The sequence below is a fragment of the Zalophus californianus genome, chromosome 14 (assembly GCF_009762305.2).
Source record: "Zalophus californianus isolate mZalCal1 chromosome 14, mZalCal1.pri.v2, whole genome shotgun sequence".
NCBI classification, from domain to species: domain Eukaryota; kingdom Metazoa; phylum Chordata; class Mammalia; order Carnivora; family Otariidae; genus Zalophus; species Zalophus californianus.
In genome coordinates, this window is record NC_045608.1 from 40542416 (window position 1) to 40567972 (window position 25557).

General features: G+C 41.6%; 1 protein-coding gene across 11 annotated transcripts in view; it reads left to right on the forward strand.

The window, feature by feature from the left end:
• DLGAP1 (DLG associated protein 1) overlaps positions 1–25557 on the forward strand; it is a 932188-nt gene that overhangs the window by 858396 nt on the left and 48235 nt on the right. For 8 of the 11 annotated variants that reach the window (XM_027575619.2, XM_027575617.2, XM_027575618.2 and 5 more), the window contains 2 exons: positions 8367–8740; positions 19417–19508. In XM_027575619.2, the coding sequence (XP_027431420.1) occupies positions 8367–8740; positions 19417–19508 (466 nt within the window). The remainder of the gene's footprint in view (positions 1–8366; positions 8741–19416; positions 19509–25557) is intronic. The other 3 variants (XM_027575621.2, XM_027575622.2, XM_027575628.2) reach the window with 1 other exon arrangement.

Genomic DNA, 25557 nt, shown 5'->3' on the forward strand with positions numbered 1-25557 from the left:
ACTCGAGAGCAGGGCTGCCCGCCGCAGTACCTTTTTCTCAGCTTCTTGGCTGGGGGGTGGGGCGGGGTAGGGGTGGTGGTGGCGGGGGGAGATGCAGCTGGTTTTAAAAAAATCCATTTGTTCTCTGAGATGATGCCACTTGCCATTTTATAAAGCAAAGGTTGCCACGTTACCTGTTGCCAGGTTCCTGGGAGGGCTTGGGGGAAATGTGGGCGAGAAAGGTACAGCACGAAGCCCTCCAGCTTGGTGCCTTTCAAGCTCTTTGGACCGGGCCGGCGCTGACGTTTGGAGAGCAGCTGCCGCGCATTGCCTGAGCATTGTTTGGTTGTAGTTCTAACAGAGGAGTGGCTGCCTGTTACATCATTTCCAGGCATGAAGTGCCTGGGGCTTTTTTCCCCCGTTTTTAATGAGTAACTCTGACCCCTCCCTCCCTGGATTTTGGTACAGTGCAGGCACTGTGCTCCACAGCCTCACCTCAGGAAGCCCAAGTTTTGTAGCAACTTGTTAAAACAACTTGGGGGCCTCTTAGAAAAGGAAAAAAATAAAAAGCTGTGACTCTGAAACAAACCTTCCCATTCTTCCCTGGGAGAACAATGTTGTGTTTGATTAGCAGCGGAGCGCGGCTGCCCCCGAGATCTGGTCTCCCGCAAGAGCCGGGCTGCTATCACATGAATAGATCTCCAAGCCAGACATGCCGAGGCTTGGGGCATTTGTCTGGCATTAGGAAGTGTCTGGAATACTAGTAACTACCAACTGGCAAGTCCTATGACTAAAGAGTTATTACACCACCCCTCCCTCTCTGTCCACATTCCCTGCCCTTCCCTACACGCTCACACAAGCGTGCTTTTTTCTACTTCGGCGGAGGAAAGGTTACCTAGTCTCTGTGGTTTCCGTGGAGGCCGGCTTTGGTGGAAACCGTTCTCATGGCCACGGCCCTGGAGCCAACACTAACCCGGAGAACAGGCGAGAAGCCGGGTCGCGCTCCCAGGAGCCCCGCGCGGGCCCCGCCCTCTCACCGTGGGGCCGGCTCTGAGCCGACCACTGACCGCCGCACTTCGGGTGGCCTGGAGATGTTCAGCTGTAAATATTTTGAAACAAGGGGGCGATTTTTCCATGTGTTATTTTGTGGAGTTTTTTTTTTTTTTTGCAGTATTTTTATTTTTATTTTATTTTGAGAGAGAGCGCGCACAGAAGAGCGGTTGGGAGGGGTGGGGGGGGCAGAGGGAGAGGGAAAGAGAGGATCTTAAGCAGGCTCCTCGCCCAGCGCCGAGCCCACTTTTGCAGTATTTTTTTAAAAGATGCGGCTGGTGCAACCCTTGTTGACCACTCCAAATTTGTTCATTCTCCATGCCTTTGACAGGTTCCTGCAGGGTGCAAAGTACAGTGCTGGGGGCCGTTTGGGGGCATTTTCTCCTGGGAAGCATCACGCTTTACTGGATAAGGTATTTAATCTGAGGTTTAATGGGCAGATGAATACAGGTGGTTTGAAGAAAGGAAAAGAGCTGGGATTGAGGCCTCTGAGTTATGCTAACTCCACTACTTAGTAGCTGTGTAAGACAGAGACCTCAGTTACCTGCTCTGAGCCTCAGTCTTACCATCAGACAAATGGGGAGACTAAGAGCTTCCTCTGTCATGAGACCATGTCTATTAAGTTCTTAGCACAGTGTGTTAGAGAGTAAGGATTCACTCTCTGGTGATTTGATCTAATGGCACTCGTGGAGAGTCTGAACTAAAGGGGCACCCTGGGGCTCAGCTGGCGGAGCACACCATTCTTGATTCCTGCAGTCCTGAGTTCAAGCCTCACCTTGGGTATAGAGCTTAAAAATTAAAAAAAAAAAAAAAAGTCTGGACTAATGTTCCATCTTATCATCTTTGTTTTCCCTGGGTTTGTGCTTTCACCCGGTGAACGACTCAGGCCGGAACGCTGGTTTGTCTGGCACTTGGTGGGGGAGTCGTCCAGCCTGCGCAGCAAATCACCGCGGGGAGGTGACCTCCGATTGTCAGTTCAGCACTTCTCGGCCTACTTGATGCCAAGCAGCAATCTGATTCGCAGCTTTGCCCTGGTCTGCGCCAAAATGCATTCCCAGGATGCCAGAACACTGGTCATTGCTACCAAACATCCGTGTTGGTAACGCTCCCTAACCTCCCTTGGCTTCCTTCTTCAGCTTTTTCACTTCACTCTCAATGGGTCTCTACTTCTCAAAGTCTTTTCTAGCTTTTTTTTTTTTTTTTTAAAGATTTTATTTATTTATTTGAGAGAGAGAGAGAATGATAGAAAGCATGAGAGGGAAGAGGGTCAGAGGGAGAAGCAGACTCCCCGCTGAGCAGGAAGCCCGATGCGGGACTCGATCCCGGGACTCCAGGATCATGACCTGAGCCGAAGGCAGTCGCTCAACCAACTGAGCCACCCAGGCGCCCTTTTCTAGCTTTTATTAATATTCATAAAACCATGGGAGCTCCAGTTTGAAAGAAATCTTGTCACCTACTTCAGGCTCCCATCACACGGTGGTACAATTTTAATAACTTCCCAGCCAAAAGATGAGCTGGCCTGTGCTTAACACCTCTGGAGACCAAGAAGCTCATTACCCAGCAAGAGCCCCATATTCCTCCTTTGAACAACTGAACTAGAGAATTATTCTTAGTGCCTCTCTGAGCTCTTCTTACCTTGGTGGTTTCCCACCGTGCCTTATATAAAGCTAGTCCATGCCAACCTCGACACAAGAGGCTTCGAAATCATTGGAAATTCTTCTGTCTTCCTTCTCTTGCAAACTAAACATCCTCTCTCCTTAATCCACTCCTCCTAAGATATGGTTTTTCTTTCCTTGGAGCACTCTGCAATGCCCCCTTAAAGAGAAGAAGCTAGAATGAAACGCAGCACCACAATCCTCTGGTTGTTCTAGATGTCACACTTGGTACTCAGATACACCCTCTTAGAAAGAGGCAGCTTACCTGGTGCTAAAACCACAAGCTTGTATTTGTGCACTGGCCCCTCTCTGTCTAAGTTTATGTCTTCCACATTTCTTTTTTTTTTTCTTTTGGCCTCTTCACATCCTTTTGCTTTCTAAAATAGCCTGTAGTTTCAAGTTACCTCCCTCGTATGTTCTTATCCCACACTACCTCTGCCCTTGCCGCTGGATTAGCAAATGTTTCCTGTCAGTGCTTCTCAAACTATCTCTGGGGATGGACCAGTTTGTTTGGTGTCCAATCTGTTGCAGATCGATATTTTGGTAAAAATGCAGTAAAATGAATCACTGGATAAAGGGAATTAAAAAAATGAGACACCCAAAACCAAGCCCTGGTCTTCTTTTTGTTAGATTCAACCAATGAAATAGTCTTTAGGATTGCTGTAAAGGTGGCTAAAAGTTTACTCTCAGTTTTCATGGCATATCTCAAGATACGCTCATCGAATAGTTTGTGACTTGACACCTACCTGTCTGTGGACCACACTTTGACCAGTGCCACACTACGCATACAGGTGCGCTGGAAATGCTTCACAACTGGCTCTCTCAGGCAGGGGTAGTATTTCCCAATTTCCATTGTGTAAATATTCACACCAAGGTCAGTTTCAAGCTATCAATGAAACGTCACTAAACAGAGACCTGGGAAGAGTTTTGCAAAATTAGCTAGCAAGCTGACAAAAGCCAGTTCCAGCATCCCCACTCTTAACCCCATTTGATTTTTTTAATCTTTCGAGGGCTTGTTAAACTGTTGTTGGCCAGACCAAATTACCCAAATCAAGAGACCTTTGCCCTCCACAGAAACTAGACAGTGGGTTGAGGCAGGCCTTCTCTCTCTGGTGGTCTTCAGCTCAGTAAGTGCAGACCATCTGATAACAACTCAGCAAATCCAGGATAGCTTTGACCATGACTTCTGTATAGAAGCCAGCCACTACTAAGTGCAGATCAACACAGCTTGCTTCATGGTTAATAATGTCTGAGGGTAACTTGTTTACGTCAAAAAGGTGTTGTTTGACTACTGTACGACTCTATGTATATGTATATTTTGGAATTCTTTCATTGTCCTTTTGTGGTTTTTATCTGTAGTTCTTATGGGCTTGTATTTGAAAGAGTTTCTAAAAAGTAACAAGGAAGTGCTAAATAATTCCTCAACGTAGCTTTATGGTATATGACACATTAGCTTAGCCCGTCAGAAGGTCTTATTCTTTTGAAGACTTTATTTATTTTATTTTATTTTAATTTTTAAAGATTTTATTTATTTATTTGACAGAGAGAGACACGTGAGAGAGGGAACACAAGCAGGGGGAGTGGGAGAGGGAGAAGCAGGCTTCCCGCCGAGCAGGGAGCCCGATGTGGGGCTTGATCCCAGGACCCTGGGATCATGACCTGAGCCGACGGCAGACACCTAACGACTAAGCCACCCAGGCGCCCCTATTTGTTTATTTTAAAAAGAGAAAGAGAGCACCCACATGAGCAGGGGGAGAAGGTGGAGAGGGACGAGCCGACTCCACGCTGAGCTCAGTCAGTTGAGCATCCGACTGATGCCCCAGCCAGACTGTGTATTATTAAGAAGCTAGAACATGTGGGTTTGAGCCTCCATCTGTTTTGTGGCCGCCTGACACTTGTGTGCTCTTGATCACAGAAGATAACCAGAGTGATAAGAAAGTCTAGATTTTTTTCAGAAAACCTTCACCACTACAGAAAAAAATAATTCCTGGCACAGGTCTTCCTGAGGCTTTCAACACTAGCATTATCTTCCCATGCAAAGAGAGACAATATTGAATCGTTGGCTAGAAGCTGAAATAGGATAGGAATTTGTTCTCATTTTTTTTTTACTTCTTCTTCTTTTCCTCCTCCCCTCCCCCACCCCTCCCCCTCCTCCTTCTTCAGTCATTTCTTAACTTGATGTAAAAGCCGGTCTCCCGTCTCTATGCTCTGCAGTATCCTCTGAATCAAAGTGATGCCATCAAAATGGGTAACTCTGCTCTTGCTGACTCTTCTTATAAATTAGGAGTCCTTTCACCAACTTTGAGCTGGGGCAGTAAACCATCGGGATCCAAACAAGGAAAAAAAATCAGTTTATTTGAAATGAACATATAAATACATCAAGCAAAGGAAAGCAATAATAATGGTTAAAGTACAATATCTTTTCTTTAAGTTCCAATTGAATAAAAGGAGCACTTGCATTTTTTAATCACTGTTTTGAGAATGTTACTCTCAAACAAAAGTATTTCACTGATGGCATATAAGCCACTTATTTTCTCTTTCTGTCTTGACCAGACAAGATTTATTTACTTGTGTTTCATCTCCTTGAACCTCACTCTACTACACCCCTCTGGGCGCTCAGACTCCAGTGGATTCTAAATTATTCACGGTGCTGAATCATGAGAGTAGAATTAGGAGAATAAAAAGATCTTAGGAGAGAAGAAAGAATTTGGCCTACAAAACCAGGAAAGAGTGATGCTGGGAGAAATTGGGAATTTGGTTGTCTGATTTCTGGAGCAGCCTCGTATGCGAAAGAATTGGGGCATGAGAAGGAAGGGGGTTATGGGAAATGTGAGCTGTGTCTTGGATCTCCTTTCTTCTCTGGCAGAGGGCATTCTTAAAGATTGGAATTCCTTTTAGATTTCTACTTGATAATTGATGGGTGGTGCCTCTTTGAATGTAACTCTGATAACTGTGGCAGATTTGTGCCAAGCCCCACACAGCAGTGAAATCTCATAATGAAGCCCCTTGAATCTAACACCATAGCAGGTGATTCCTGTCTTCTGTTCAGCTCCCTTCTTCGAGGTGAGGCAATCCCAAATTCTTACCTCCTTTGGGCACTGGGGCTGGGTCAGCCTATTGGGAAAGCCACGTCCTCAGGATTCTCCCTGTCCAGTCTAACCCTAGTGGATTCCTAGCATTGCCGCTGCGGTCCTGCACATCCCCATTGATCGAAGTACTCAGTTATCCCCACTGATCCAGGAGGGGAGCTGACAACAGCCACCAGATGGCACCAAATTGCAGTTGGCCCTGGGGAGTGTCCCCAAACCCCATCATTACGCTGGAAATACTGTGACACCCTCCTTTCTATATTTCCCATATCACACATCACATCATGGCAAAATTTCTACCGTAAATCACAGCAAAAGAAAGAATACTCTATTTGGCTGCATTGTGCAGTTTTGATTGTCCACACCGAAAGAGGAAACGGTAACTAACAAGAAGCCATAAACAACCCCCAGAGATCAGACCTTTCTTTGTTAGAATGGGGTATTTCATTTCTTTGGAATACGAGTGGGCCGAATGTCCTGAGCATCCATTTTCAACAAACTAATGAGTTCACACTGTAATGACTTGTCTTAAGAGAAGTAATAAAATGATCTGGTTTCCCACTAGATTTGAAGTGACTGACCCTGTCCTACCTATGGTCACCCCTCCTCCCACCCAGTCTGAGCCTTGGCCTGAGCAGGGTTATCCCTTCAAACCTTCCCAGGAAGCAGGAAGCAGCTCCTCAGTAGGCCGGTGCATGACACTAAACTAAACTGGGTGAGGCAAAAAATCATTAGTGCACGGGTTTGCATGACTTAGCCCGGGGCTTCGCTGTAGCCTAGTGGGGGAACCTGAGACCAGTGTGGCTCTGCTCCTGGCTCTGCCCCTCGCAGGTGGGCACTGTGAGCCTGCACTGCTTGTATTACCTCTAAGGCACCTTAGCTGAAAACTCTAGATGTTGGGCTGGGAATTGCCGAGAGCCCTGTTCAAACTGAAGGATGTACAGAGTCCACGCACCAAGCTTAGGTGGAAGGTTCTCCCAGGGTGAGCCTCAGGCAGTCATTCATTCTGGGTAACCGAGCGGTGGCCACATTTATATTGTTTACGTTACCCCCCACCTCCAGGGCATATATGTTCCATCAGGTAATCCCTAGGAAGTAGCAAAATATTTCGGTCCCTATCTCTTTTACGGTTAAGGAAATTACTCCCAATCACAAGCCAGTGGCACCACAGGACAGCGTAATAGGATCCTTCTGTTTATTGTTCCTTATAGGACACTGTCTTTGAGTGGCCTCAGGAAACATCCAAATATTAAAGCAAGTTATCTCAATTTAGTGAGATGGCCCCAGTGGCAGCTCAAACGAGGGTTGAGATGGTGTGGTCAGGAGTGGCTGATTTGGTCTAACAGTGACCGCCTGCTGTGAATGGGCAAGGCATGGGGGGAGGGATGTGCCAGAAACACAACAGTTTGAATCATTGTTAAGAGGACTTAACAAAAGTCTTTAGAAAGCTGGTTCAGGAATTGTTCTCTTCTGGCAGGGAGTTCACTTGAAAATGTAATCATTCTTTCTGATCTGTATTTTGTACATCATGCTCCACAAATGGAAAGCTGAAAACCAGTGTGTAAATCTTCTTCCTATAACCTCAGAGTTGTGATCAGGTAGTTGGAGAGAAGAGCAAAGGCTACTTTAGCCAGAGCCTCTGGGAGGATCTTGACTAAACTGTACAGGTCCAGAAAGGACCCCTTTCTGCAGAGACCCAGGCCCCTGAGTCGATTAAGTTGCCTTGAAGGACAGCATTTTACGGAGTAGGCTCATACAAGCCCATCTCCCACCCCTCCACCCCCCACCACAGATTTAGAAAAGACGGAGACTACATTAGGATACTTTTGTGCAGTATATTCCCTCTTAGAGGACAATTCTGCTCAGAAATAAAAACAAAAAATTTCAGAAAAGAAGTTTATACAGTGAGCATCTATCCAGAGGAAGGAAGGTGGGAAGGAAGGAAGGAAGGAGGAGGGGGGAGGGGAAGGGCGCTGGGAGGAGGGGAGACAAAGACAGGAAGGAAGAGAGGGAGAGAAGGAGGGAGGGAGGGAGAAAGAAAGGAAGAAACAGCCCAGGAAGCTGGGACAGCTCTGTGCGCCGCCCTGCCCACCCCCGGGCACTTCCCACTGTGGTTAGGATCAGACCACACTTGCTCACAACCTCTTTGCTTTCTTTCCACCACTGCAATCTTCTCCAGCGAGTTATGTTGTTTAACATTAGCTATATTTCGTATTTTCCTGAGCAGGCAGAGACAACCCTGGGTCTATCTACATGTATACACATTCTCTCTCAGGGTGTACTGTTGCCTGGGAAGATTTCTACAGATGGCTATCTTAGGTTAATTCATATTAACTTCCATTTCAGAAACGTCCATCTCAGAGGGTGCTGTTTTCCGGTCTTTTTTCCCCTCAGTCTTGTGGGAGCGTCCCCTCATAGGAGGCTCAACTATACCCCCGAAGCAGGGATCTCACTTACTCTATCAACAGGCTTGTTTTCATGCTCAATATCTTTGTGTGTTTCATGTGCCCTGATTTCCAGTGGATGTTAGTTACAATACAGAAATTAAAACCCACACAGAAATCACAGTGTCTCTGTTTTCACTGTCTTCCAGTGTCATCTTGCATTACAACATATAAGAAGACACCACCTCCAGTCCCACCCAGAACTACCACGAAACCTTTCATTTCTATCACAGCCCAGAGTAGCACAGAGTCTGCCCAGGATGCCTACATGGATGGACAGGGCCAGCGAGGAGATATTATCAGCCAGTCTGGACTGAGCAACTCCACGGAGAGCCTGGACAGTATGAAGGCTCTGACAGCCGCCATCGAAGCTGCAAATGCCCAGATCCACGGCCCTGCAAGTCAACACATGAGCAACAACCCTGCCGCTGTCACTACCACGACCACCATAGCCACTGTCACTACAGAGGACAGGAAGAAGGATCACTTTAAGAAAAATCGATGTCTTTCTATTGGGATACAGGTAACAGCCTCCCTTTCTGTCCTTTGAAATAGGGACCCCAAAACTCAAGAAATTAAGTACTTTTATTTTTCCAGAAGATTTGCCATCTGGCCATTTTGGGTGATAGGCCATGTGGGGGACCAGATTTTCAAATGATTGGCTCTGGAATTCCTACATTGTTAAATGTGACTTAAAAATTATGAAGAGATTTTGTCTGTAGGCATTATTAGAGGCTGCTATTTTTGTCCTCTAAATTAAATGCGTGACTCAAAGCACTGGGATAGCTAAACGAACATGAATACAATCACCCACAAAGTGCCCTCAATTCCTGATGCACATTTTGATTCTCAAAAAAGGAGTGGACATCCAAGAATAACCTGGGTTACTGAGTTGTGTTATAGTATGTTCAACACTATTGAGTAACCATCTGAGAACAAAAATGTGAATCACTTCTCATACACGTGGGAGTGAAGGGGAGCAAGACCAAAGTGACTGGTAGTGTAGAAAGCAATCACTCACATCACAGCTTCATGAGCAAAGAATGTGCAGTAGTTTCAGCATAATTGTTGGTTATTTAATCATGCATTTCAAAAAATGGTAGATAATTCAGCAGGCTTCTCAGTTCAGCCCAGTGTTTTCTGCTGCTCAAAGATAAGATCAAACTGATTCTTGTTTTTCACATCTGTTCAGCTTGGCTTACCCTGTTAGAAATTTCCTTCTCTCAGTGGAGAAGAGTCATGCCTTTCTCCCTTTTTTGTTGTGCCGTATCATGCAGGTGCCCTTTGAATAATAACTTCCTGACGTGGCAGCCAATAAATCTATTCACAATGAACCAACTCTAAGGCACATCTAAAAGCCAGGCGTGGGGTAGGTTTTCACAACGATGATGTATTTTCACAGTGCATTCTGCACAGTGCACTTCTAAAGGGCAATTAAATTTTGTCTAGTAGCAATGAGTCAGATGGTTTTATTATTTTTTTTAATCTTTTTTTTTTTTATTTGACAGAGAGGGAACACAAGCAGGGAGAGTGGGAGAGGAAGAAGCAGGCTTCCCGTGGAGCAGGGAGCCCGATGCAGGGCTCCATCCCAGGACCCTGGGATCATGACCCGAGCCGAAGGCAGACTCTTAATGACTGAGCTACCCAGGCGCCCCCAGATGGTTTTATTTTATTTTATTTTTAAGATTTTATTTATTTATTTGACAGAGAGAGAGAGAGAGAGAGAGAGAGAGAGAGCACAAGCAGGCAGAGAGGCAGGCAGAGGGAGAGGGAGAAGCAGACTCCCCGCTGAGCAAAGAGCCCGACGCGAGGCTCGATCCCAGGACCCTGGGATCATGACCCGAGCCGAAGGCAGCCGCTTAACCAACTGAGCCACCCAGGCGCCCCGGTTTTATTTTATATATATATAACCTACAGGTTACCATAGCACAAGCTGTCAAGTTTCCTAACAGAACTTGTGGCATTGGTGCCTGGTACTAGAAGACACAGCAGGAGGCACATGCACAAAGCCAGCCTCCACCCCCATGCCCACTCCCACTTCCCCCTAGAAGCTAACTGCTCTCCCAACTGCCCAAGGGATTTGGAGGAGTAGGGAAGAGCAGAGGCTGGTTCTCTGTGCCGTCCCAGGTAAATGATGCCATCTTCCTGAGCCTGTTTCCTTAACTATCCCTCACAGAATTATTTTGAGATTGAGTTTACAAATTCCAGCTTCATATGGGGGTACAGAATTTCAACTTGGGATGATGAAAAAATTCTGGATGTGGATGATGGTGATGGTAGCACAGTATTGTGAATGTACTCAACACTGGCTGGAACTATACACTTAGAAGAGGTTAAGATGAAGAATTTTATGTCATGTATATATTACCCATGATAAAAAAAAAAAAATCTACTTTCCTTATCTGGCCCATAGCTGGCACCGGACCATGTTAGTTTACTTCTACTTCCTTAATGTTCAGTTAAGTTTTTTCTTTATTTTACATTATTTATTTATTTTTTTAAGATTTTATGTATTTACCTGACAGAGACAGTGAGAGAGGGAACACAAGCAGGGGGAGTGGGAGAGGGAGAAGTAGGCTTCCTGCTGAGCAGGGAGCCCGATGCGGGCTCCATCCCAGGACCGTGGGATCATGACCTGAGCCGAAGGCAGACGCTTAATGACTGAGCCACCCAGGCGCCCCTACATTATTTTTCAATAGATAAATATTCCTCTGGCTCAAAATTTGAAAGTTACAAAAAGACGTTCAGTGACTAGTCTCCCTCCCATTCTTATTTAATAGCCTGTCAGTTCTCCTTGCTGGAGAAAATTAATATAACCAACATTTGCATCTCCATACAGAGATACTTTGTGCATATTCAAGCAAATATATATTTTAACTTATTCCCCTTTTTTCACCCAGATGTTAGCATATACCTCACCCTATTCTATATCTTGCCTTTTTACTCTTAATAATAGCATATTTTAAAGATAGTTGTTTGTCAGTCTTACTGTTCATTTTATTTAAAAGCTTCTATATATCCATCTTAATCACCTCCCAGACTGCCGGTTGATCTCATAGGTTCTTCTCCAAAGAATTCTTTTTTTTTTTTTTTTTTTTGAGTAATCTCTACACCCAACGTGGGGTTGGAACTTACAACCCCGAGATCAAGAGTCACAAGCTCTACCAAGCCAGCCAGGCGCCTCTTCTCCAAAAAATTCTTACTCAGAATAAAGCATTCATAGACATGAAATCCACCTTATATTACTGTCATTTTCACCCAGTCAGATGGAACTACTCTGAAATCCACATGTAATGTTGGGGAGAAAGTTTTGTTGCAGACACCATCCCGCCACTTAAATATCTGAATATTTTAGTGAGTGGAAAAATTGCTCTAACTCTTCCTTCAATCACTGTTCACTACTATAGAAACTATATGGAAGGACTGAGTACTTTATGTGGTTGTCTCATTTAGCCCCTACAACAACCCTATGGCATAGGTGGTACGATTATCTCTACCCTATAGATGAGAACACAGAGAGGTTGAGTAACTTGCCCAAGGCCACGCATCCTACATTGACAGCCTAGATTGTACCTTGATGCTTAATGTGACCATGCTATACACCACTTCTTTGATGGAGAAGAATAAGTAAAAATTCAAAATGCAAAACAGTCATCAAATTTTATTATACTGTAACCCAATTTAAATCCTAATCCCCAAAATATATAACACTAGGATCTTGAACTCTCCCACCCTTTACCTCTTTAGGGTCAGAGTTTCCAAACCTTACCCAACATTTTTAATTTAATCCATGCCCAAAAGCTAATATTACAATCATTTACTCTACAACCTGTGTGAGTTTAGGCTAATTACTTAATGGTTCTAGTTTCCTCATCTGGAAATTGAGAATAACAGTCACTATTCCACAGGGTATTTTATTATAGGTTGTAGTAAAAATGGGCTGATACATGGGGTACCTGGGTAGCTCAGTCGGTTAGGCATCTGCCTTCTGCTCAGTTCGTGATCTCAGGGTCCTGGGATCAAGCCCCACAGCTGGGCTCCCTGCTCAGCAGGGAGTTGCTTCTCCCTCTCCCTGTGTCTCCCCTGACCCCTGCTCATTCTCTCTCTCTCTCTCTCTTTCCTCAAATAAATAAAATCTTTAAAAAAACCTGACGGATAGAATATATGTAAAGTTCCAAGTGTAGTGGGCTCACTAAATAGTAGATCTAGTTATTATTATTACTGTCCTTTAAAATCATAGCCAAACTTGCTGCAATTTTATCCGCTAAGGGTTTTCTTAATTTTGTTCAGGACAGAGATATAATTACTATGCAATTTCTTGAAACATTCTAAAAGTCACTTCACAAATTTAAATAGATTACCCTAAGTACTATGTAAGGGTGGTGACATTTGTGCATTTTTGTCACAAAGATAAATTTACATACAAAGACTAAAGCTTGGAAGATAAACACTTGGATGCGAAGCAGCTGTAGGTTTAGATAGGCGGGGTGGGGCTCGAACACAGAGTACAAGGTCCTCCATCCACAGACTGCAATGTCCTCCATCCTCGTCCTTGAAACCCATGCATCCTTTCTTTCTCCCTTTCTCATGGTTCTTAAGGGAAATACCTACCATGCGTCATTGGGCAAAGTTTCATTGGGTAATTTTACTACTACCCCATATTGTAAAGCTGTAACATTCCTACTTTGGCTGACACTCTAAGCCTTTTTCATTGACATGAGTGTGTAGCCACATGGAACCAGTTAGAATCCCATTCAGGAAAACAGAAACCGTGCTCAGTTCTCAAACAGAGGCCGTCTGATACACAATGTTGGTTCTACAGGTATGGGAAGGTTGAGAGAGCAATAACACGATGCACTAAGCAATTACCACTTCTAGGACTAAGGCAGCAAAAAGGGAAAGGTGGGGTTCCCAGAATTGAGGAGCTCAGGGGAGAGTCCCCAGTACAGCCAGCCTTGGACCACCATGGCAGGTGTGGTCAGCTGGTGCTGGGATGTCCAAGGGAGCAGCACCTCTGGTGCATGGGTCAAAAGGGCTAGAAGCTAGAGCACAGCTGCCCTGGTACGCTGGAGCAATGCCCACAGAAGGTGGGAACAGAAAGAAAGTCCCTTCCCTCCTCCCGCCTTCCTTTGTTAAAATATAACTGGAAGCTGGCCAGCAACGAAGCCTGGGAAATGTAGTTTGCAGAGTCCTGGTCCCAGTGCCACAGAGCAAATGGGTATAAAATGTGGGCCTGGAGCTGCTAGACAATAAGTAAGTCACCAGAAAAAGTCATTTTGTCCAATAAATAAATAAACCATAAGCATGTGTATTAAAAAACTTGAGATGGCTAGGGTGAATCTGTAGTCTTAGTTCACTTAACTCTTAAGTCTTAGAATACTTAGTTGGCATTCTAGTGAGAACGTTTCATGGCACTAAATATGATTCTAGAATATCTTGAAGTATGTATTGTTTATAATATGGTCCAAAATTCAAGTCAACTACTTTATCTGGTGCTTTTTCTGGTGGTCTAGTGCTGGGAGGGTCGGGGGGAGGATAACTGGTTGCTTCGGATTTAGAGCAAAGTTGTATGTCTTTCTAAAAAGTCAAGGGTCACGTTAAGGTTAATTTGTTTTTCTTAAAATTACAAAATAAGTAGTATATGCATACGGTATTGTCATAAAGGATTCATACGGTATGAATGGATACAGAACAAAATATGAAATGCCCCTGTCTTTCTACTTCTGACTCCTACTCCCTTCCCCGAAGGTAGCAGGGGGTTACACCATCTTTTAGTCTCTCAAGTGTAATTTTTTTTCAAGTACAGATGAGTTTCATGTAGCTTTAGACCTTAACCTCTCCACCTCCGGATATTAGATGGTGAATTCCCTCCATGATCATTGAACTCATGTGGCAGAACAACCTAAAAGAGCTTTAAGCTTGATCTTCACATTACGTAAGATGTGGTTGCTTTCTCATTCTTTGAATTAAAAAGAAAAGAAAACTAAGTTATCTGAGATTGCACTCCTAAGATTTACTTATCTATTTCCTTTAATGTCTATCCAAGTGTACAGAAATACATGTTATGACCCATGTGAAGAGATGAGTCCCACTGCCAAGTTGAGTGAACTATTTCAGAGAATGATACAAACCAAGTGAGTTGTTACTATTAATTAAAAGAGGACCTTGAGAAATAAAAAAGTCACCTCATCTCTGATTCGTAATCAAAGGACTTAAACCAATGAAGGAAAGCCGTAGAGGTGGTATTGATAACGAGCCTCTCCTTGGTCTGACTCTAGTCAGGCTGCTCTGAATTCTCTTCCTGACTGGGCCTTGACTTTTGTACTTGTGTGTCCATGTTTGTATTGACCAATTTTAGTGAGAATCCTAAGTCGGTTTAGCCAGAATGCCCCAGGACTGGTGTCTGGTCATGTTCCTCATCTGATCATGTTCCCCATCCTCCATCATCCCCCAGCTGATGTGCCTGATCACCCTGGCCTGCTTTCAGCAAGGACCCTTTGAGGTCCCCTCTTATGCCTGATTGTCTCCTCTCTGTAATTTTCTACCCACTGCCACCCTCCCACCCTGCTCCTTGGCTGTAAATTCCTACTTTTTCCTGTTGCATTTGGAGTTGAGCCCAAGCCCGCTGTGGTCCCTATGTCTATCACAATAATCCCCCTGAATAAAGTGTACCTTGCCAATTCTTTAACAAGTGTCATGAATAGTTTTTTCTATAACAGTACTCAGTACATTCAGACTTTGTAAACTTTGTTTTGATGTCATTGAAATCAGAATCAGTGCATATTCAGGAAGAGATTTTTTAGGGGGACTTATCTCAAGTCAAAACTCCTGAGAAATTTTAACGGATTCCAAAAAGAAGAGATATTACAGTCATGGTTTCCAACCATTACACATTAAAACTAGAAATTAATGCTAAGCAGATAACAAAAGCTTACCATCTAAAAATATTTTAAAATATTCTAAAAATATTTGGATGAAGGAGGAAATTCAAGATTATTGTGAAATAAATGACAAAAATCCTATAAATCATCACTATGGGTTGTGGCCCCAGCTGTGATCTCAGAAGAATTCATAGCCCTAAGTTCTTTCATAGTTAAGCAAGAAATATTACAATATAAACAAAACATTCAATTTAAAAAACTATAAACAAACAATAAGTTAAAAGGAATTATTAATGATGAAAGTAGAGATATATGCATTGGAAGACAAAAACAGAGCAACAGCAATAAAAACTAAAGTAGAATTGATACATTAAACCAAAATTGGTTCTTGGGGAAAAAACAAATAAGTCTGATTGAGAGGGAAAACACAAATCAATGATATTAGAAATGAGAAAGACTTTTTTAAAATTATAAAAAATTCTTGTAGGCGCCTGGGTGGCTCAGTTGGTTAAGCGACTGCCTTCGGCTCAGGTCATGATCCTGGAGTCCCGGGATCGAGTCCCACATCGGGCTCCCTGCTCAGCAGGGAGTCTGCTTCTCCCTCTGACCCTCTTCCCTCTCGTGCTGTCTCCCATTCTCTCTCTTAAATAAATAAATAAAATCTTTAAAAAAAAATTCTTGTGACAATTTTATGCTGTTAAATTTTAAGGTCAAAATAAAATAGTCAGACATGTAAATTAGTAATACTAATTTAGTAAAGAGGAAATATAAAATCTGGGAGGGACACCTGGGTGGCTCTGTTGGTTAAGTAGCTGCCATTGGCTCAGGTCATGATCCCAGGGTCCTGGGATGGAGCCCCGCATCGGGATCCCTGCTCTGCGGGAAGCCTGCTTCTCCCTCTCCCACTCCCCCTGTTTGTGTTCCCTCTCTCACTGTGTCTCTGTCAAATAAATAAATAAAATCTTTAAAAAAATAAAGAAAGAAAAAGAAAAATAGGGGTGCCTGGGTGGCTCTGATGGTTAAGCGTCTACCTTCAGCTCAGGTCATGATCCCAGGGTCCTGGGATCGAGCCCCGCATCAGGCTCCTGGCTTAGTAGGGCGCCTGCTTCTCCCTAACCCTCTGCTCTCCCCCTGCTCATGCTCTCTCTATCTTATCTCTGTGTCTCAAATGAATAAATAAAAAATCTTTAAAAAAATAAAAATAAAATAATATGTCAGTACCAAATAGTGCATGTTACAGAAATTCAAAGTTATTTTAGCTGTAAGGGGGAAAATATGATATCAAGATGCATGCTAAGAAATATATTATTGAGGGATGCCTGGGTGGCTTAGTTGGTTAAGTGTCTGCCTTTGGCTCAGGTCAAGATCCCAGGGTCCTGGGGCGGGGAGCCTCCTTCTCCCTCTACCTGCTGCTCCCCCTCCTTGTGTGTTCTCTCTCGCTCTCGCTCTATCTCTGGCAAATAAATAAAGATAAAGTCTAAAAAAAAAATATAGTATTGAATAAAATTCAGAAGGCATTCCAACTATTAATATGATATTAACATGATATAAGACAACTATAAGACACCTAATTAAACATATTTAAAGGTGAAATGGTAGAGACATTCCAATTAGATTCAGAAGCTAGATATAGGTGCCTATTTTCACAGATTTGTTCAGTACTATTTGCCCTCATTAGCCAGTACACAAAGCAAGAAAGTGAAATGTGGTCTAAATATTCCAAAGAAAGAGTAAAATTGCTTTTATTTGTGGATAATATGTATGTCCTCTTAGAAAATCTAATGGAAACCACTGAAAAATTATTAGGATTCACTAGAGTGAAAGAATACAATATAAATACAGAGATATCAGTAATGTTTCTGTATATTATTTTTTTTCAAGATTTTATTTATTTATTTGACAGAGAGAGACACACAGAGAGAGAGGGAACACAAGCAGGGGGATCTGGAGACAGAGAAGTAGGCTCCCCGCTGAGCAGGGAGCCCGATGTGGGGCTCAATCCCAGGACCCTGGGATCGTGACCTGAGCAGAAGGCAGATGCTTAACGACTGAGCCACGCAGGCACCCCTATTTATATATATGTTTTTTAAGATTTTGTATATTTATTTGAGAGAGGGAGAATGGGCATGAGGGGGGGAGGGTCAGAGGGAGAAGCGGGCTCCCCGCTGAGCAGGGAACCCAATGTGGACTGGATCCTGGGACTCCAGGATCATGAACTGAGCCAAAGGCAGTTGCTTAACCAACTGAGCCACCTAGGCACTCCCCTCTGTATATTATTAATACACAGAAAATGTAATGGAGCAAAACAAGCCCATTCACATTAGTAACAAAAACTGTAACAGGATTGAGCTTCACAAAGAATATATAATAACACCTATTTGAAAACAATCTAAAAACTTTCCCTTAAATAAAACATAAGAGATCTGGGCGCCTGGGTGGCTCAGTTGGTTAAGCGACTGCCTTCGGCTCGGGTCATGATCCTGGAGTCCCGGGATCGAGTCCCACATCGGGCTCCCTGCTCAGCAGGGAGTCTGCTTCTCCCTCTGACCCTCCTCCCTCTCGTGCTCTCTATCTCTCATTCTCTCTCAAATAAATAAATAAAATCTTTAAAAAAAAATAAAACATAAGAGATCTGAAAGTGGAAAACTATTCCATTCAATATTCCTGCACAGGAATACTCCATAGTATAAAGATAGCAATTCTCTCAAAAGTTATACACTGAATTAAAACACTAATAAAAATTCCAACGTGAGTTTTATCACTAGGTAGAAGCTGGAAGGAGAGATTTGACAATTTGATGTTAAATTTATTTAGAAGTTAATACTCCAATATAACACAGGAATTTTAAAAATTACATTAAAAAAAGAATTACAGGAGGAGTCATGCCATAGAAAATACCAAATTTATTTAAAATTAGATTAGGAAAAAAAATGGGAGGAGTAATAAGACCAGATCAGTAGACCAAAAACAAGGCTATATACATGGGAATGTATAGGTGAAGTTTGGTAGAACATAAAGTTGGCATCTCAAATTAAAAAAAAATTGAATTAGTTGATAAAAGGAGCCAGATCAACTGATGATCCATGTAGGAAAAAAAATGTTAAATCTCTACTTTGTTTCTTAAGCACAAACATTTCAGGACAGTGGATTTAGGAACTAAATATGAAAAAGAAAAATGACAGCATAAGAGTAAATACTTTTAAAAATATGTTCAGGGTAAAGAAGTCTGTTCCAAGCCATACAAAATTCACTATATAGTGATTTCAGGATTCTGTACAAGGAAGGGCAAAGTTTAAAAAACAAATAATAGGGGCACCAAGCTGGTTCATATTAATAGATGTACAAATGTGCTGCAAAGTTTGAAAGTGATTCTTAAGGGGCTTTATCTTTCTACATTTTATATTTATGTATTTTAATTTCATATTACTTAATTAAATTGTTTTTATTTTTAGAAAAAATAATTTATTAATACACAGAAAAAAGAGGAAAAAATCTAATTGCTCTCCATAGTCATAAGATTTATTTCAAATTTAGGTTTGTCCCATAGGCTCTCATTTATATTTATTTTAAAGATTTTATTTGACAGCGAGAGACACAGTGAGAGAGGGAACACAAGCAGGGGGAGTGAGAGACAGGGAGAAGCAGGCTTCCCGTAGAGCAGGGAGCCGGATTGGGGGTGGGGAGGCTCAATCCCAGGACCCTGGGATCATGACCTGAGCTGAAGGCAGAGGACGCTTAACGACTGAGCCACCCGGGAGCCCCTAGGCTATCATTTAAATATAGACACATTTTCTATGTGAACTGTAGTCTATACATAGCTATTTAGAAACCATGGCATGATATTCAAAGTCGATTTCTTAGTTTAAGGGGGAAAAAATGAAGATACTATATAGTTTATCTTAAAAAGTTAGTACCTAAATCTCTCAGTATCAACAATTCTAACTACAATAAATGAAATTTCTTCCTTCTTTTGTATTTTGTTATCTGCAAATTCAAAACTTCCAAGAACCCATTTCCATGCAGTGCTCCTTTCTAATATAGTGTTTACAGGTAAGCACATACTCACAAATCTATGGAGTAATCATAGACATTTATCTTAAGAGTGAATACAGTTTCATTTTACTAAGATCAGCAGAGTCAAAGCACATGCTAACAGTGTAGTTGATGGCCTTCATCAATACACAAACACTGAACAAAAAGGCTACAAATCACCAAACATTCCAGTAGTACTGCAGATGTTTCTGATAAAATGTGACATTTGTTTTTCAAGCAAGATGACTAAAATCGGGTACCTCTGACTATCTGATTATTTCTTCAGGTGGATGATGCTGAAGAGCCTGACAAAACAGGGGAAAATAAAGCACCCAGTAAGTTCCAGTCCGTAGGAGTGCAAGTAGAAGAAGAGAAGTGGTGAGTCCATTTGCATTTGTCCTCTTTCATCTTAATATTGGCAAGTATGGAACCAGTATTTTCCCCTGACATAAACCTACAAGATTCAGCGATATTTTCCATTAAGTTTGGAAGCACTTAGCTGATTCCCTCCTCTACTTTAATACTGGAACCACTCAATTTAAGTTTCTGCTAGAATATTAGAGTAAACACGTCACATCCACATACACATAAACACTGTGTGCAGTACTGTTGTGTTGCCAAACCATTCTTCAAAAAACCTTCCCATTTTGGACTGTAGACTTTTTAAGAGAGGAGGACTTATCTTATTCCTATTTTTATTCCTAGCACTTGATTGTGTTTGGTGTTTAGTATGCACTCAATGATGAAGAGGGAAGGAAGGAAGAAGGAAGGAAGGAAGGAAGGAAGGAAGGAAGGAAGGAAGGAAGGAAGGAAGGAAGGAAGGAGAAAAGAGAAGCTCTATCATTATCTTGAATCACCAGTTCCTTTAGATTGCTCTTTAAAATAATCTTACTCTAGAGTCTTAATATCTAGAATTGGGAAGTTTAGAGTTTCAGAAACTAGAAGGAACTTCTGAAGTCACTACATTCATTTTATGAATGAGAACTTGTTCTAGAGAGGTATGTGAGTTTCTCAATCAAACTGTGAGGTACATGATGGGTAGAACTATGTTTTATTGATAGTAGTACCCCCAGCATCTAGAACTCTGTTTTCACATACTAAGTATACAATATATATTGGTGAATGAAGTAGAACCGCAGTTAAAGTAGGAGAAAGAGCTCTATATTATAAATTAGAGTATCATCTCAACTTTGCCACTCACTTTCTGTGTGTTAATTAGAAGGAATCAGTTGGAGGTCATCCCTCCATCCATCTATCCATCCAATAAATATCTACAGACTGCCTCCCACATGCAAGGCTGCATGCAACATAAACTGAGTATCTGGAAAAAGGTTATGCATCCGTTTATAGAAGATGTGTAATTTCAGATCCGTCTGGTATTGACACTGCACTTGTATCTAAGAGGTTTTCAATATATGTATATAAAATATTTTCTATAATTTCATAAAATTATACAATGTTGGAAGCCCAGAAAATCCACACAACCATTGTGGAAACTAATATGACAAAAGTCAGCAATAGTTATATATGTATCCATACCCAGTGACCCAATACACACATTCATGGAGCTGTCCTGAATGAAATTACTCAAAGGAAGGAAACCAATTGCGGGACATTATCTATCATTGTAAAAGAAAAATAATAATTATCAAACGTCAAACATTAAGAGAATATTTTTATAAATTTTAGCACATCACCAAGGTAGAATAAATAGCTATTAAATGTATTTTGTAAAGAAGATACAGAAACATGGGGAAATCGCCATGATACAATGTTAAGTGAAAAAGCTGAATACACAATATCCACGTAGTCCATAAAGATGGACACCAAACCGAAATGTAATCTGTAAAGATGGTAGGTTTAGGAGTGATTTTTTTTTTAAAGATTTTATTTATTTATTTGACAGAGACAGAGATAGCGAGAGCAGGAACACAAGCAGGGGGAGTGGCAGAGGGAGAAGCAGGCCTCCCGCAGAGCAGGGAGCCCGATGTGGGACTCTATCCCAGGACCCTGAGATCATGACCTGAGCCGAAGGCAGACGCTTAACGACTGAGCCACCCAGGCGCCCAGGAGTGATTTTTTTTTTTTACTCTAAAGTATTTACTCACTGTATCTACTTCAAGTTTTAGTAATCATTATTTTCAAGCCAACCATTCTGATACTTGTTCCTTTAAGTGTTTTGGAAAATTTTTTGAAAATGTTAACGTAGGAGACACGAATGACTCATGATAAGAAAACATATTCTTCCTTTCCCCACTGGCCCAACCTGCTTGTTGTCCTTAATGGTGTGGTTGTTAAGAGCACAGACTCTTGAGCCAGAACACCTAGATTCAAATCCTGGCTCCACTGCATGCCAGGTGGGGCCCTTGATCAAATTAATAAATAGCTTTGTACCTTGGTTTCCTTCCATGTAAAAAGAGGGATAAGAGGTGGTTTCTGGTCCAGCACGCAAGGAATTTAGAAGCTGTCACTCTGTCCTAAAAAGTAAAAAGGTAACAAACTGAAAAATCAACAACTCTTCAATCAGTCAGAGAAGTGAGAGCACAGGGCAAACCCCTGCCCCCAAAATTGGAGAGACAGACATAGAGATATAGAAAAAACCAGAGTAGGGGCGCCTGGGTGGCTCAGTCGTTGAGCGTCTGCCTTCGGCTCAGGTCGTGATCCCGGGGTCCTGGGATCGAGCCCCCCCCATCGGGCTCCCTGCTCGGGAAGCCTGCTTCTCCCTCTCCCACTCCCCCTGCTTGTGTTCCCTCTCTCGCTGTGTCTCTCTCTGTCAAATAAATAAATAAAATCTTTAAAAAAAAAATAAATAATAAAAAAATTTTTTTAAAGAAGAGCATCTGAGAAAAAAATAAGTAAAGGCCGAATAAAGACTTTTTTTTTTTAATGTCTTTTATCTCATAAGTTTCCCAACAAACCAGTGAGACTCTCAACTCAAACACAGAGCTTGTCCAAAACCAAAGAGTTAATAAGACAGAGAAGCCTGACTTGGAATCCCAGTGTCCACACCTACACTCTGAAATGTTTGTGACCCCCCGCTCCTTAGAAGAGGCCTAAGTCATATGAGTGACTTGATCCAGAGGATGTATTCTGTCCTCAAGTTGAAATGATGGAGACATCTGGAGATGCGGAGAGCTCTGTTCTAAAGGTGTCTTATAGTCCATCCTTTCTCAGCCCGAAAGGCTATGGAACTACTTGAACTAACATAGCCTTTCTTTAAAACTAATCATCACTAGCTGCTATGGAATCAGTTAATTGTAATTAAGTCCTCATTAATGTACAATTAAGATGCTTGCCACTCCTTAACTAGCCAATAACCAGAAATCAATGAGAACATAGCTGATGAGTCTTTCCAAACCTCCAGGGTCAGGATTAGGTACCTCTATCTGAAACTTGTCAAAACGCTCCAGGAACCTGTTCCACGGTCTTTTCCAAAAACACAATGGAGCGCTTTGCAGGTATGTATATGTAGCCTGTTTTCCATACATATGGAAGCAACAGAAACCTGTTAAGAACTCAGATAGAGCACTTCTGCTACTACAGACTTCAGGGTAATGGAAAGCCCCTGAGGGCTGCAGCCTGGGCTGGTCCTTAGACACCATCTTATCCCTCAGGCACACAGAGAAGTGTCCTGCCCTGACTTACACAGCAACCTGGTATTGAAACTAGGAGGCAGCTCCAGGCTCCACATTTCAAGTCTCATACCCTCTCTGCTCCATTCTGCTAACATTCAGATGTACTATCTGAAGTCAGATGTACTTGTCTGTATTCAAAGTCACTTTGAATACAAATTGCTTGTATGTAAATGGATTGAATAACAGCAATGATACAAAGGATAGGAGGGAGGAATTAGGATTATTTAACTACACGGTACTTGCACCACTCCCCAAGTGGTATAGGGTTATTTGAAAGCAGACTTGGGTGAGCTGTAGAATGTTTAGCGCAAACTCTAGGGCAACCATTAAAAAGAGTAAAAAAAGAAACACAGTTGACCCTTGAACAACACAGGTTTGAACTGTGCAGGTCCACTTACACGCAGATTTTTTACAGTGTAGTATTGCTAAATGCATTTTCTCTTCCTGATGATTTTAATAACATTTTCTTTTCTCTAGCTTACTTGATTGTAAGAATACAGTACACAATAGGTATAACATACAAAATATAGACACAATCCATGAAAAAAAGTAATTGATAAACTCTGGACCTCATTAAAATTGAAAGCTTCTGCTCTGTGAAAGAGCGTCATGAGAATGAGAAGGCAAGCCACACACTGGGAGAAAATACTTGGAAAAGACACATCTAATAAAGGGCTGCTATCCAAAATATACAAAGAACTCTTAAAACTCAATAATAAGAAAGCAAACAACCTGATTTTTAAAATGGGCAAAAGATCTTAACAGACACCTCCCCAAAGAAGATACATAAATGGCAAGTAAGCATATAAAAAGATGTTCCACATCATATATCATTAGGGATTTGAAAATTAAAACAATGAAATACCACTACTCACATATTAGAATGGCCAAAATCCAAAACACTGACAATACCAAATGCTGGTAAGGCACCATTAAGTCTCATTCATCATGGCAAATGGTCCATCCACTTTGGAAAACAGTTCGGCAATTTCTTACAAAACTAAACATACTCTTAACTTACAATCCAGCAATCGAACTCCTTGGTATTTACCAAAGGAGTTGAAAATGTATGTTCACACAAAAACCTGCACGCGGATATAGATATAGATAGCAGCTTTATTCATAATTGCAAAACTTGGAACCAAGCAAGACATCCTTCTGTAAGTGAATGAGTAAATGGGCTGTGGTACAGTCAGACAATGGAATTTTATTCAGGATTAAAAAAGAAATAAGCTATCTGGCCACAAAAAGACATGGAGGAAACTTAAATGCATATTACTAAGCAAAAGAAGCCAATCTGACTGTGGGATTCCAACTACATGACATTCTGGAAAGAAAGAAACTATTGAGATAGTAAAAATAATGATTAAGAGAGGAAGAGGAATGTTAGGCATAGCAAAGAGGATTTTTAGGCCAGCGAAACTACTCTGTATACTACACTACTACAATGGTGGATGCATGTCATTATCCATCTGTCTAAACCCAAAGAATGTACCCCCCACCAAGAGTGAACCCTAACGTAAACTATGAATTTTGGATAGTACTGATGTGTCAATATAGGTTCAGCATTGTAACAAATGTACCACTCTGGTGGGGGATGTTGATAAAGAGGAGATCCGGGGGTGGAGGAGGGGCAGAGGGTATATAAGAAATCACTGTACTTTCTGTTCGACTTTGTTGTGAATCTAAAACTGCTCTAAAAAACAAAGTTATTAATTAAAAAAAGAGGAGTGGTAGATAATAGTGTTAGCCTCAGAGTGTTGTCTTAGGGTGTGTGGTTTAATATACATAAAACTTTTAGAAAAATACCTGACATATAGGAAGCACTGTAAAAGTGTTTACTATTCTATTATGTACCCAACTAGAATCTCTCTAAAGAGCAAAGTCTCAAGAAAGCAATTATACCATCTTTTCTGAAACAATGAGAGAAAATTATCTCAATTTTAAAATTTTACTTTAAATATTTCCCCTGCAGTCAACTATCCTGTTTTAACAAATAAACACCCTAACATGTATCCAACTACAGGAATGCTAAATACAGCATTCTTTGGATACACCAAATAACAACCCCAAAATTTTGAATGAGCCACTTTTACCGTGTTTTGAAAAAGTTGAACATTTAATGAATTACTGAAGTTTGTAGGATGGTCAATTTCTCAGTACTTTGAATGGTTTATTTCAGAGTCATCTCCCAAAAGGACTGGCAACCCCAATTTTCCTGCTTAATTTTTCAAAACATACGCTTCCTCAAAGGTCACTTTATAGTTAACTGCTGTAAAGTAAATAAGCATTTAAATTGATGTTAATGATTGTTTTCAACCTCTCCAAAAGAAATCCATTGTCAAACAGGGATTACTTACAACTTCTGTCTCTAATTAGGATTCTTTTTTTACAGTTCTGCTGGTAGTAATTCATTTAGATAGGATCTTAAAAAGCAAAACTGGGCAAATGAGATTATCTAATAACAGCTAAGGGATATATTTTTTTTAATTATCTTGCGATAAGTTGTTTTAGGGTTGAATAACTAGTACGATCCATCTCTTCCTTCCCCAAATAGACTGATAAACAACTGTAACCTAACAAAAAGTGAGAGAAAGGAAATAGAGCCAGCAAAAGAAAGACATCATACAAAGAGAGGAAGATTAACTAAGACTTTGTAAGAGGCCAAGAAACTCATTATCACCTTCTGAATCCATCACAATTTAGGAACCAAAACTAACACACCGAAGTCCACCTGGCTGATTTGTCTATGAAGGGGTAGACTTTTAAATCTAGGTGTTCTGCAGTGCTAC